Source organism: Nerophis lumbriciformis, linkage group LG04 (genome assembly GCF_033978685.3).
Source record: "Nerophis lumbriciformis linkage group LG04, RoL_Nlum_v2.1, whole genome shotgun sequence".
Lineage (NCBI taxonomy): Eukaryota > Metazoa > Chordata > Actinopteri > Syngnathiformes > Syngnathidae > Nerophis > Nerophis lumbriciformis.
Window position 1 is genome coordinate 24,767,824 of NC_084551.2, and position 14,630 is coordinate 24,782,453.

The 14,630-nt window shown below is 43.4% G+C and overlaps 1 protein-coding gene across 1 annotated transcript in view; it reads right to left on the reverse strand.

Moving 5' to 3' along the window:
• The window catches only part of adamts16 (ADAM metallopeptidase with thrombospondin type 1 motif, 16), a 113,072-nt gene that overhangs the window by 29,322 nt on the left and 69,120 nt on the right, over positions 1–14,630 (reverse strand). The window contains exons 12-15 of the mRNA XM_061945085.1: positions 4,870–5,018; positions 3,492–3,664; positions 803–933; positions 546–669 (exon numbers count right to left, since the gene is read on the reverse strand). Of these exons, the coding sequence (XP_061801069.1) occupies positions 546–669; positions 803–933; positions 3,492–3,664; positions 4,870–5,018 (577 nt within the window). The remainder of the gene's footprint in view (positions 1–545; positions 670–802; positions 934–3,491; positions 3,665–4,869; positions 5,019–14,630) is intronic.

Consider the following 14,630-nt stretch of genomic DNA (forward strand, 5'->3'; position numbering starts at 1 on the left):
CCGACAAAACGTTGCATTCTAAAGAGACGGTCAGAAAGCAGCTTTAAGATGGTCTGTAAAACATAATATATGCAAAATTTGAACCAAAAACAAAAACAAAACACCATTAGATGTTACGTAGGCCGCAAAGAAGTGTTTCAAAATGTAGGAAAAAAATCATCATATGACCGCTTTTTAATCATTTGAAAATTATGAACCGATTTAGGATCTAAATAAATTAAAATCGTGATTTGGACGTGAATTGATTTTTTTTGAGTACCCCTATTATTTACTACTTTTAATGTTAATTGGATGCTATTACAGGCTACATTATAGTCTAATAAAGTTGCATTTATTGTATGTATGCCATGCCCCGAGTATGTATATTTGTATGTAGTTTGCCACTAAAAAGTACCTTAACTAAAGTCCATTTAAAATTGTGAGGTCAATAAAAACATAAAATCACAAAATGTTGATGTAATAAATAATTGTATGACAAATGAAAAATATTTTTACAGTTCTGAGAAATATATAATATATTTGTCCATGTACTAAAAGTGACCTACGGTTAGAATGATGCTGCTTCGCATATTGCCCTTTGTAGGTCTTGCAGGTGGAGTTGTCTCCTTTACACACGCCGCAAACATCGAGTCCAGCCGTGGAGCCCAGCACGCGGTCACAGCCCACTCTCTGTGTGACAAAATAGGACAACTGCCTTGAGTTCACCAGAGACAAGTGCCTTTCATTTGGACATTCAAACCATGCAAAAACAGTATGTTGTGACAAATTTAAGTGCTTAACATTTAAAATAAAACCTTATTACCTCACAAAGGCCGTCAATACAGACATTAGAACTGTCCTGTGAACAAAGTGTCCCATCCTTGACTTTGCTTGCAAGGGCAAAGAAGAAATCATAGCCTTCAGCAAAGCAGTAAAGCTTGCATATATCTTGATCTGCATGGAGGAGAGAAATTGAGCTCTTAAGACATGTTTTGATCATTTCTAATTATAAAGTTCAATACTTCATACACATATGGGGCCTGATCTACTAAGAGCAAAATACCAGTGTGCAAACTTTGAAATTGTTTGTCCTATTAGTGGGCGTGTTGCGGGTGATTTACGAAGATTATGTGCGCAATTGATAACAAGTGCAAAACTGGTGCAGAATGTTGTTTATAAATTAGGTTTTTGCCCGTACTACATGCTGTGTCCAAGGTTCCTACAATTTCAACCTGTGTTGTTTTGTCTGTTGTGAAATATACAGCGCAAACCACCTTATTTTGGCTGAAGTACAATCCAAACCAGTGGTTCTCAAACTTTTTTATCAAGTAGCTACCACCTCAAAAACACTAGGCTATTCAAGTACCACCATAATGACCAATATTAATATACAGTAGCGTAGTAGGCCGAAACATTAATTAAAAACAAGGCAGAGGTTTTATTTAACTGTCATATAATTCAGCAAAATAACTAAATTAATTCCGTTTTTGAGATGGTCTGTTTATTTTTTTACTGAAAAAGACACTCGAATGTACATGAAAATACAGAATGTGGGATTTATAATACTAACTATGAACAATAAAACACTGAATATTTAAAATATATGACCGTTGCTACTCTAATGCAGACCACCTCCTTGATCGACATCTTTTATAATTGAGCAAATGCAACAAATATGCAACAAACATGGCGAGAAATAAAGGCAAAAGGATGAAAAACATCCACTTATTCGATATAATATCACTGTTCTATGGTCACCGTAGTGTGTTGTTTATCTATTAATGACCAACCTTTGTCTTGTGCACAATGAGCTTACGCTCAAACACGTATTCCTCCCTCCATGAAAGCATCCAAACATGTCTGTTACGTTTACCTGAATTATCCAGCACCACTGGTCACATTTTGTATCACAGTCAGTTTAGCTGCACATCATTAAGTAAAAACGGTGTGTCACTCGTTTTATTTTTCACTAAAGTTTTAACAATTGGAATCATTTCTATAGTTTGAAAATATCCAGCGGGCCGCATTAAAATGTTAATTATGTTGTACTATGCCAAGATAGCTCAGTTAACTGCTTTTTTTATGCTGTTTTGCAATACCCATGTCACATGACTTCAAATTTGACACCTCATTGGCTGGTTCTGAGACAGGATCGATTACTTCTGTCTTAATTTACCAGAAGTGAGTCTTGCATTTTGATGCAGCCAATTTTTCGACACTGAATTTTTTTACACAGAATTTTTATACACTGAAATTTAATACATTGAATTTTTTTACACTGAATTTTTATACATTGAATTTTTTCACACAGAATTTTTACACACTGAATTTTTATACACTGAAGTTATTTTCAACAAAATTGTCAGCATAATTTGATTTCACAAAATTTAAACGCAAAAAATTAAGTTACATATACATTCAGTGTCAAAAAAAAGCTTTTGTATTAAAGACACAAATTAACCTCCATAAGTCCCAGAATTCCTGATTTTCCAAAGTCCTATTTTCACCTCTTCCTGGAAAGTTTTCACAATCTACATTTTTCAACTGTTTTTGAACATTCCACCTTCAAAAGATTATTCTTAACTGGGACAACAACACTATAATTTTTCTTTTTCTATAAATTCCCTGTTTTCACGAAATTCCAGGAATTCCAAAATACCTATTTAAATCAGAACTCTTATTATGTTAACATCTTTCAACGATTTTGAAAAATTCTAACACCAACCCATTCAAATCATCTAGGACAGGGGTGTCAAACTCAAATACAGAGTGGGCCAAAATTTAAAACTGAACAAAACCTTTAACAACTGCCTTTATGGCCCTCTACCAGCTGTCGTCACGTCCGCTTTTCATCCATTCTAACAACGTGCCGGCCCAGTCACAAGATATGTGCGGCTTCTGTACGCACACACACATGAATGCAAGGCATACTTGATCAACAGCGATACAGGTTACACTGAGGGTGGCCGAATAAACAACTTTAACACTGTTAGAAATATACGCCACACTGTGAATCCACACCAAACAAGAATGACAAACACATTTCGGGAGAACATCCACACCGTAACACAACATAAACACAACAGAACAAATACCCAGAACCCTTTGCAGCACTAACTCTTCCTGGACGCTACAAAATACACCCCCCCCACCAGCCCCCCCCCCCCCCCAACACACACACACACACACACACCTTGTAGCATCATCTCCTTCTGGATAAATTGAATTATGTTGGAGTGGACTTCCTGTGGGAATTTTATCCAGAAGAAGAATATTATGCTCAAAGGTCACTGATGCTAAATTCAACTTCTTCATTCAACTGTGGCTTCATGGATATTGCTGTGAGCACTGTGACACCAACCTGTTTCCACAAAATTGGTAGCATTGAATATAACCCCCAAATCCTAACAGTAATTCTGACCACTAACCATAACCCCCCTATTGGTAAGATGAAAAAGGGGGAAATTGGGAAACTATTAATTCATAGATGTGTGTCCAAATTGTTGTCTCACCATCCACTCTTGTGTATGGACTCCAGGTGTAGTGCCATCCTCTGAACTGTTTACTGTTAAACTCAGCACATTGCTGTGTTCTGTAATCAACGGCATTCAGGGGACAATCCTGAGTGTTGCACAACTTATAGGACCTGGAGGAGCCTTCACAGAACTTTCCTCCATAAGCAGGTCTGCAACAAAAATCAACATTGTTACAAAACATGTCAGTATCATCTGATGAGCATTTGCAATCTTCAATTCAATGGTTGGCCATATTTGTACTGAAAAAGTGTTTGTCTTGTATGGAACCGGGAGATACTATTTTGTGAAGGGTTCTCAGTGTATATCCGCAGGCAGGTGATCACTATTTAAGCCACTGTCATGTAGCTAATTTCTTTCCTCTCAAATTTACTTCTCATGTTTCCTGCTTTGACTGTCTCAAAAAACATTTCTCTGTTAGCCTTTTTCTCACCTGCTAAGCTTCTCTATCATTGCCTATCTCTGTCTTCTTTCCAATGCCCCCTTTCACCTCCTTCCCTCCCCTCTATGTCTACTTTAGCCCACCATTTGTCAAGAACTTGGCAAGACCTGATAGAGAGGAGCCCCAGATTTTGATAGAAGGCACCAGGGCTGACTGGCTATGCAAATATTCTCAAGTGATTTATGAGAGAGGGAATAAGTGAACAGATAAGACATGATGCGGTTGAGTCACGTTCCCAACACAGTAGCAAATAGTATGATGACAGACCCCAAAATTACAATGAGTTTAAAAATCCCAAGAGGTGGAATTCATTGGGTTGTTCAGTTATTTTAGATCCAAAACCCAAAGTGCAACTTGCATTGATTGACTGGCCTTGTACATGCAACCTCCATCTATCCGTCCATTTTCTATAAGGCTTGTTTTCATCAGGGTCGTGGGCATTGAGCTGGTGCCGAGCCCAGCTGACTTATGGCCAGAGGGTGGGTACACCCTTGAGTTATACCCTCCAACTAGCCTATCGTGAATGTTTTTGGAATGTGGAACAAAGTTAGAATACTGTACACAGAGAAAACACAAACGCTAAACTGCGACGTTCAAATGGACATTCAAACCCAGATCTCCAGACTGGGCCACTGCACGGCTCCCTAGTACAAACGTAATCTCATATTTCTTTAACTGGTTACACTTTTCACTTTAAAGTGTGGCTTCAAATGGTCTAATTAATGTACAGTACTCTTGCTAAAGGCCATTGCAATGTATATGACTTGGATATTGTACAAAAAAACTTTCTTTTTAATAAGACTATCCAGCAATGTGTGCTTCAAAGTGCTAGATGCAACAACATAATTCACACACATTGAAAAGAGTCCAAAAACTATATACTGCATTTGCAATGATATGTATGTTATTCTCCACCTTGGTTTAATGCAGTGCCTCTCACGATAGGTGACACCACTCTCGCAGCTTCGCGAGCAGACGGACCAAGACGACCACTCTGACCACTGGCCATGCTGGGGCCTTGGACCCTCATCGCCCTGTTTCACACACTGCCCCCTTCGACACCACTGGATAAGAGAATGGCAACATGCATATGGTCAGTCATAAAAGCATCAGAAACACAAAAGTGCACCATGTGCTTTAAATAAATGACAGTTATATGTTCAAAATTCTCTGACGAAGGCTGAAGTGTTAGCCAAAACTGTCAGCAGGTAAGAAAACTTTCTTACACAAAAATATTTGTCTGAACACAAGAATTGTGAACATATATGTAAGAAGACAAGATGAACACAATCGATTTAAATGACAGCTATCTTTTTCGAAGTATTCAAAGTATTGTACACACTAAAAAATGTTGGGTTAAAAAATAACCCAATTTTAATCCAACTGCTGGTTAAGAAAAGGACAAAACGCCTTATTTGAGTTATTTTAATTCAACATTTTGGGTTAATGTTTTCAACCCAACTTTTGCGTTGAAACATTTAACCAAAAAGTTGAGTAATGATAACTTAATGTTGGGTTATTCCCAACCAAACTATTGGGTTGAATTATTTAACTCAAAAGTTGAGTTATGCTAACTCAATGTTGGTTGATTCATAACCCAACTACTGGGTTGAATTTATTTTACACAAAAACTGAATTATGCTCACTACAATGTTGGGTTATTCCAAACCCAACTATTGGGTTGCGCAATTTAGCGCTCCTTGACCCAATAGTTGGTTAAAAATTATACATGTTACTGCTGGTTTGTCCTACTCCTTCCCAACAACTGATCGAAATTACCAGTGTGCCAGTGTGCCTGTAGCACAGGAAGCTAACGGAATAGCGAACAAGAAAAGCTTGGCATGTAAACAGGCAAACAAAAACGCGACGCTTAGCTCAGGAATCAAATTAGTAGCCGTCGTAACTGTTGCATGGAAGCAAATAAGAAAGCCAGACTGAGTGTGGCGAAAAGCAGGTACTACGTGTCTCTCTGGTTACTGCCCAGGAGCAGGTGAGCGTCCCGAACACTAAACAGAGGCAGGTTAAAACAATCTGCAGTCATGGCAAATAAAACACAAACCCAGGGGTGCTCAAAACAGGAACTGAGGGAGTCAAAAACTAAACAAACATGATCCGGGCAGCAGCTCATGACAATAGCTGTTCTATACAGCATGCTCAAATATTTTCATGTACATAAGATGTGTGATTGTAAATAATGTTAATGAGATTAATCCTTAATAAAATTCCCTTAAAGAAAAAAGTACCTTTTTAAGAAAAAAAGCCTTTTACCCAAAAATGCTTTACTCATTGGAAAAACAACCCCAAAATGGTTCATAGTTTTGAAAACACAGAAATTTAGTTAAAATAATACCCTTAAAACCCAAAAAATGGATTGGTCTTCATACAAATAACTACAAAATTGAACCCAACACTCGCAACTCATAAATTGGGTTATCGAAATAGTCCAGCATTGTTTAGTGTGTATAACTTTAAATTTACCCACATGTGCTACTTTTAGACTGCCTCTCCTAACAGTTTAATTAAGAGAGCTAAACCACATGCAGAAAATGCCTGAAAATTATATTGCATTCTCCAGATATATTTATTTCAGCAGATACTGATACTTTGAAAACAATGAAACTAGAAATACTGCTGAACACAATGCATAAATCAATTATAGTATGCTTTATAACTTTCTTCCTCAGTAAAGAAAACATGGAGGGCTGCTCTGGGGGTCTTTCGTCTCCTGAATTGCAAAGACAAATTCCTGTTTTACTCCAGCACTCGTCAAAAATACATTTGGTTTTGCGCTTAAAATGATCAAGTACAAGTGAGGTCAGGTCTCACTTGGGTTCAAAATTACCCTCATTCTCTGCATCGGGCCCATTTCCAAACACGTTCACATGCGATCCAGCCAGCTAACTAATGTACAAAAAGGATGGTCGATTAGGTTGGTAAATATATTTAGTCCAAAAAATTATGCAATGTATGATTGATGAAAGTAAGGCTGAACGCATGCTAATTTTGATTTAATCATAATTACACGGCAAAACGAAAACATAGCACTTAACCAGTTTATGACCCAATGACATAGTTCAAAGGGACCATGACCTGGCTCCAAATCCCTGAATGTAATGTGAGATGATAGTCTGAAATTCAGACTCGTGTCACAAGCGGTTTTTATCATGAACTGGATCTCTTTGTGTTCAGATGACATCAGGCATGTTGCAGGAAACTTCCTTTTGGAATGATCCATGTTGATAGTTGGGGCACATGCACAGCTGTTCTCGTTCTCACCAAGTTTTCATGCCTCTGCACGAATCCCCCCCCCACACACATACACGTCTCTGACTTATCTTGCGGTTCTCTACTAAGAACTGGAACAGCTGATTTCCCCTGAAGTTGTTCCCTGACCGAGAGACACAGATTTCTAAGTAAGCTTGTCATTGTTTGTGTTCTGTTAATTGTCCCGTGGAGGGAAAGGATGGGATTAAGCCATCAGGTTCAATAGATCGAGTACCAAATGCCTATGAGGGACGGTCGGGCGGTTGGAGAGAGGCTGAGAGAGGGAATGAGCCCCTTAGGGAGAATCATTTTAAAAGAACGAAGGAAAGAAACAATAAATAAAGAGCACAGATTGCTTTCTGGCATAGATCCCAAGAACCCATTTTTTGCTACATCAGCAACAAAGCAGTTGCAGTTGCTCCCTGAAGAAGAATATTGTATCGTCATTGCACTTGAATTAGCTCAAATCTAATTTATAGTCAAGGTCATCCAAACGTTTTACTTATAATCAAAACGAAAATTAGCTGATGGTCCTGGGCCAGCACTTTAAACTGCTGTGTCAGGGAATTTCATGAAATATATCAGCTACTGTTCTGTGCTCTATTGGTCAATGTATGTTGCTCTGCAAAAGTTTTAAAATGCACTGTCCTTGCACAAACAAATACTGAACTAGGAAGGTATAACGGAGTTGGTTGTTGCTTTGTAAAAATGACAACCTTCGCACTTCTGAGAATACTTCTCCAGGATGTTGGTGTATCTTTGGAATAATTTGTAATGTAAAAAGATTACAATGTTTGCTGTAGCTCATCCCAAATGTGTGTCCTCAATTTGATAAGATTTAGGTCAAGGCTCTCAGGTTTTTCGGCATCAAACTCATCCAATCTTGCCTTTTTAGACTTAGCATTGTGCACTGTGGTACAGTCATGCTCGAATCCAAAATTTGCCTTGTCAAAACTGCTGAAGTTGGAAGCATAGAATTGTCAAAAGTAAAAAATCCTGATTATTCAACTCTCCATATGTCTCCATAACTGTATTTTCATTGTGAATCCTGCTCACTATTTGTCTCATATGATATTTAATCCTTCAGTGATCTGTAACCCCCTTCAAGGAAGAATGTAAGTCTGGCACCACTAATGTGTTAAAGGGAAAACCCCCTCTACATTTCAGTCGCTTAAGTCTTTTGAAACTTCGTAGTCTATTTGAGGTATTCTAGTCTCAAAGCTCCAGTTTTGTGTTTTTTTGTATCTATATTGTACTGTATTTATTTGTTATGATGTTGCCATGGTGCCATATGCTTGTTTTAATTAACCAGATTTGCACACATAAACAACTTTTTTCCCCCCCCACACATACAAATGCCTGTTGGCACGAGTGGCTACAGTGGGACTACATTTCTCCTCCAAAAGATGACTACAGAAGCCAAACATTTTTAGTAAGACTGCTCAAATTGGCACTAACATTTACACCCTTGTCTACACTGGAACTTTTGTGATTTTTTTCTTCTTTTGCTGGGTTGAAAAAAAACACGTCCACACACGTTGGATCAACAATAGTCACTTTCAGACAGGAACGCACCACTGAGTAAAAAACTATGCAATACATAAGCCTCAGCTGTATGTGGCGCTGTACATAAAAAACAGAGCTACTAGAAAGTCTTTCCTCACAATAACATTGCTAAAGCGCAGATTACTGCAACTCTAAAGGCCTTCAGATGGTACAGTTCAACTAGCTCCCAATTCTAGTTGTGGAAGTTAGGTTGACTCATCTTTCTGTTCATACAGATTTGTTGTTTCTTCACACTGCTTCATATAAATGCTCGAAGGTAGTAGTCACCCAGTACTGCTCTGTGACATATTTGCTACTGAGCAGCACAGAAACATTCATTAATTTATAAACGACCACATTTTCTCCGACTTAACTTTTTGCTTGTCCCACCAGTGACACCAATCAGCTTGCTGATAGGAAGTCACCATTTATTATATTTGTTATATCTTTGTTATATCTTTTTTATATCAAATGTAAATATGCCAGATTGCAGCCAAATGATAATTTCAATCTAGAGTTCCCTGGCAGGTTGATGGTATATAGCAGTGGTCCCCAACCAACCATCCGGGGACCGGGACCGGTCCGTGACGCATTAGCTACCGGGCCGCATTAGCTACCGGGCCGCAGAGAAACATGAAATTATTTATAAAGGACTGCATTATCTCCGATTTAACTTTGGCCTGTCCCACTTAACACACCAATAAGCTGGTTTATAGATGTATAATAAAACTCCTCATAGGAAGTTGTTATATTTGTTTTGACTTTGTGACATGATACAATGCACATTCATGAACATCCATCCATCCATCCATCCATCTTCTTCCGCTTATCCGAGGTCGGGTCGCGGGGGCAGCAGCCTAAGCAGGGAAGCCCAGACTTCCCTCTCCCCAGCCACTTTGTCCAGCTCTTCCTGTGGGACCCCGAGGCGTTTCCAGGCCAGCCGGGAGACATAGTCTTCCCAACGTGTCCTGGGTCTTCCCCGCGGCCTCCTACCGGTCGGACGTGCCCTAAACACCTCCCTAGGGAGGCGTTCGGGTGGCATCCTGACTAGATGCCCGAACCACCTCATCTGGCTCCTCTCGATGTGGAGGAGCAGCGGCTTTACTTTGAGCTCCTCCCGGATGGCAGAGCTTCTCACCCTATCTCTAAGGGAGAGCCCCGCCACCCGGCGGAGGAAACTCATTTCGGCCGCTTGTACCCGTGATCTTGTCCTTTCGGTCAGAACCCAAAGCTCATGACCATAGGTGAGGATGGGAACGTAGATCGACCGGTAAATTGAGAGCTTTGCCTTCCGGCTCAGCTCCTTCTTCACCACAACGGATCGATACAGCGTCCGCATTACTGAAGACGCCGCACCAATCCGCCTGTCCATCTCATGATCCACTCTTCCCTCACTCGTGAACAAGACTCCGAGGTACTTGAACTCCTCCACTTGGGGCAAGATCTCCTCCCCAACCCGGAGATGGCACTCCACCCTTTTCCGGGCGAGAAACATGGACTCGGACTTGGAGGTGCTGATTCTCATCCCAGTCGCTTCACACTCAGCTGCGAACTGATCCAGTGAGAGCTGAAGATCCTGGCCAGATGAAGCCATCAGGACCACATCATCTGCAAAAAGCAGAGACCTAATCCTGCAGCCACCAAACCAGATCCCCTCAACGCCTTGACTGCGCCTAGAAATTCTGTCCATAAAAGTTATGAACAGAATCGGTGACAAAGGGCAGCCTTGGCGGAGTCCAACCCTCACTGGAAACGTGTCCGACTTACTACCGGCAATGCGGACCAAGCTCTGGCACTGATCATACAGGGAGCGGACCTCCCCAATCAGACAGTCCGATACCCCGTACTCTCTGAGCACTCCCCACAGGACTTCCCGAGGGACACGGTCGAATGCCTTCTCCAAGTCCACAAAACACATGTAGACTGGTTGGGCAAACTCCCATGCACCCTCAAGGACCCTGCCGAGTATAGAGCTGGTCCACAGTTCCACGACCAGGACGAAAACCACACTGTTCCTCCTGAATCCGAGGTTCGACTATCCGGCGTAGCCTCCTCTCCAGTACACCTGAATAGACCTTACCGGGAAGGCTGAGGAGTGGGATCCCACGATAGTTAGAACACACCCTCCGATTCCCCTTCTTAAAGAGATGAACCACCACCCCGGTCTGCCAATCCAGTGGTACCGCCCCCGATGTCCACGCGATGCTGCAGAGTCTTGTCAACCAAGACAGCCCCACAGCATCCAGAGCCTTAAGGAACTCCGGGCGGCTCTCATCCACCCCCGGGGCCTTGCCACCGAGGAGCTTTTTAACTACCTCAGCAACCTCAGCCCCAGAAATAGGAGAGCCCACCACAGACTCCCCAGGCACTGCTTCCTCATAGGAAGACGTGTTGGTGGGATTGAGGAGGTCTTCGAAGTATTCCCTCCACCGATCCACAACATCCGCAGTCGAGGTCAGCAGAACACCATCCTCGCCATACACGGTGTTGATAGTGCACTGCTTCCCCTTCCTGAGGCGGCGGATGGTGGTCCAGAATTGCTTCGAAGCCGTCCGGAAGTCGTTTTCCATGGCCTCACCAAACTCCTCCCATGTCCGAGTTTTTGCCTCTGCGACCACTGAAGCCGCACACCGCTTGGCCTGTCGGTACTTGTCCGCTGCCTCAGGAGTCCTATGAGCCAAAAGAACCCGATAGGACTCCTTCTTCAGCTTGACGGCATCCCTCACCGCCGGTGTCCACCAACGGGTTCTAGGATTACCGCCACGACAAGCACCAACTACCTTGCGGCCACAGCTCCAATCAGCCGCCTCGACAATAGAGGCGCGGAACATGGTCCATTCGGACTCAATGTCCAGCACCTCCCTCGTGACATGTTCAAAGTTCTTCCGGAGGTGGGAATGGAAACTCTCTCTGACAGGAGACTCTGCCAGACGTTCCCAGCAAACCCTCACAATGCGTTTGGGCCTGCCAGGTCTGTCCGGCATCCTCCCCCACCATCGCAGCCAACTCACCACCAGGTGGTGATCGGTAGAAAGCTCCGCCCCTCTCTTCACCCGAGTGTCCAAAACATGAGTCCGCAAATCCGATGACACAACTACAAAGTCGATCATGGAACTGCGGCCTAGGGTGTCCTGGTGCCAAGTGCACATATGGACACCCTTATGTTTGAACATGGTGTTCGTTATGGACAATCTGTGACGGGCACAAAAGTCCAATAACAAAACACCGCTCGGGTTCAGATCCGGGCAGCCATTCTTCCCAATCACGCCTCTCCAGGTTTCACTGTCGCTGCCAACATGAGCATTGAAGTCCCCCAGTAGAACGAGGGAATCACCCGGGGAAGCACTCTCAAGTACTCCCTCGAGTGAATCCAAAAAGGGTGGGTACTCTGAGCTGCGGTTTGGCGCGTAAGCGCAAACCACAGTCAGGACCCGTTCCCCCACCCGAAGGCGGAGGGAAGCTACCCTCTCGTCCACCGGGTTGAACTCCAACGTACAGGCTCTGAGCCGGGGGGAAACAAGAATTGCCACCCCAGCCCGTCGCCTCTCACTGCCGGCAACGCCAGAGTGGAAGAGAGTCCAGCCCCTTTCGAGAGAACTGGTTCCAGAGCCCTTGCTGTGCGTCGAAGTGAGTCCGACTATATCTAGCCGGAACTTCTCCACCTCGCGCACTAGCTCAGGCTCCTTCTCCCCCAGCGAGGTGACGTTCCACGTCCCAAGAGCTAGCTTCTGTAGCCGAGGATCGGACCGCCAAGTGCCCTGCCCTCGGCTGCCGCCCAGCTCACATCGCACCCGACCTCTATGACCCCTGCTATGGGTGGTGAGCCCATTGGAGGGGGGACCCACTTTGCCTCTTCGGGCTGTGACCGGCCGGGCCCCATGGGGACAGGCCCGGCCACCAGGCGCTCGCAATCGTGCCCCACCTCCGGGCCTGGCTCCAGAGGGGGGCCCCGGTGACCCGCGTCCGGGCAAGGGAAATCTGGGTTCCTTGTTTGTTTTCTTCATAAAGGTCTTCGAGCTGCTCTTTGTCTCATCCCTCACCTAGGACCAGTAGCTCCTCTCTGAGCTGCCACCTTAACGTGGTAGAGGAGTTTGCGTGTCCCAATGATCCTAGGAGCTATGTTGTCCGGGGGCTTTATGCCCCCTGGTAGGGTCTCCCAAGACAAACTGGTCCATTCATGAACATATCAAATATAAATGTGACAGATTGTAGCCAAAGGCTGATTTCCATCTGCATCTCATTGCAAAGAAACAAGCTCCCACGAATTCAGCGTTATAGTGACTTGTATTTTTCATGCACTTATTTTTGCTGTATTTATCTGGCACAAGTGGAAAGACTGTCCCTGAAAATAATGCCGACATTAATCCGGTCCGTGGTGCAAAAAAGGTTGGGGACCACTGGTATATAGTATATCAACCTGACAATCTGGGCATCACGGTGGAAGAGGGGTTAGTGCGTCTGCCTCACAATACGAAGGTCCTGAGGAGTCCTGGGTTCAATCCCGGGCTCGGGATCTTTCTGTGTGGAGTTTGCATGTTATCCCCGTGACTGCGTGGGTTCCCTCCGGGTACTCCGGCTTCCTCCCTCCGCCAAAGACATGCACCTGGGGATAGGTTGATTGGCAACACTAAATTGGCCCTAGTGTGTGAATGTGAGTGTGAATGTTGTCTGTCTATCTGTGTTGGCCCTGCGATGAGGTGGCGACTTGTCCAGGGTGTACGCCGCCTTCCGCCCGATTGTAGCTGAGATAGGCTCCAGCGCCCCCCGCGACCCCAAAAGGGGTAAGCAGTAGAAAATGGATGGATGGAACCTGACAATCTCATCGCAAAGAAACAAGCCCAGGGCTTCCTAATTCAGCGTTATGGTGGGTTGTATTTTCCATGCACTTAATTTTGCTGTATTTTATCTAGCACCCTTGGAAGGCCTGTCTGTGAAAATATTGCCTACATTAAATCGGTTATCCATCCATCCATCTTCTTCCGCTTATCCGAGGTCGGGTCGCGGGGGAAGCAGCCTAAGCAGGGAAGCCCAGACTTCCCTCTCCCCAGCCACTTCTTCCAGCTCTTCCCGGGGGATCCCGAGGCATTCCCATGCCAGCCAGGAGACATTGTCTTCCCAACGTGTCCTGGGATTAAATCGGTTACTGCCGCAAAAAAAGGTTGGGGACCCCTGCTCTAAGGACCCTATTCTCCATTTTCGCTTAAGTGCTTTTTTTAGGCTCAAAGTAATGCATGTTCTTCTTAGTTGTATTCTACCATCCAGCCTGCGGAAACAGCCACCCTGTGTAAGTTCCACACAAGTGCTTAAGTCGTGAATGAAGGCGGGCTCATTATTAATGATAATAATATATTATTTTTTCTTGGTTGTGTGAAAATCATGGTGGATTAAGTTTTATTAACACTTGTGGATGTCATTGAAGATAACACTTTGCATTTAAAAAAGCCAGATCAATACAGGCAGTGAATGTGTCACCATTGTAAAAGTGTGTGTATGCACGCTAAAACAGCTTCTTCTTCCTGGCTCGATGTGAATGTGTAGCTGAAACGTTATTTACTTATCATTATAACCACTCTGATGGTATTTGTGATGTTAAAAAGTAATGTTTTAGAAAAAAGTTTGTGAAGCCGTGACATGTCAGAGGGGCTTAGTAGACAGCTTAGTTTTTGTGTGTGTTTTCGTGTGTTTGCGCAAGTCAGAGAGTTACAGCTGAAATTTTGACATTACCTGTAAAAATAATTAATTAAATTAATTGATAGATGCTACATTATATATGTATTTTCTACTAAATAGCCTAGTAGTGGGCAGCACGGTCGTGCCTCACAGCGAGAATGCCCTGGGTTCGATTCTTGGGCTTGGGGTCTTTCTGT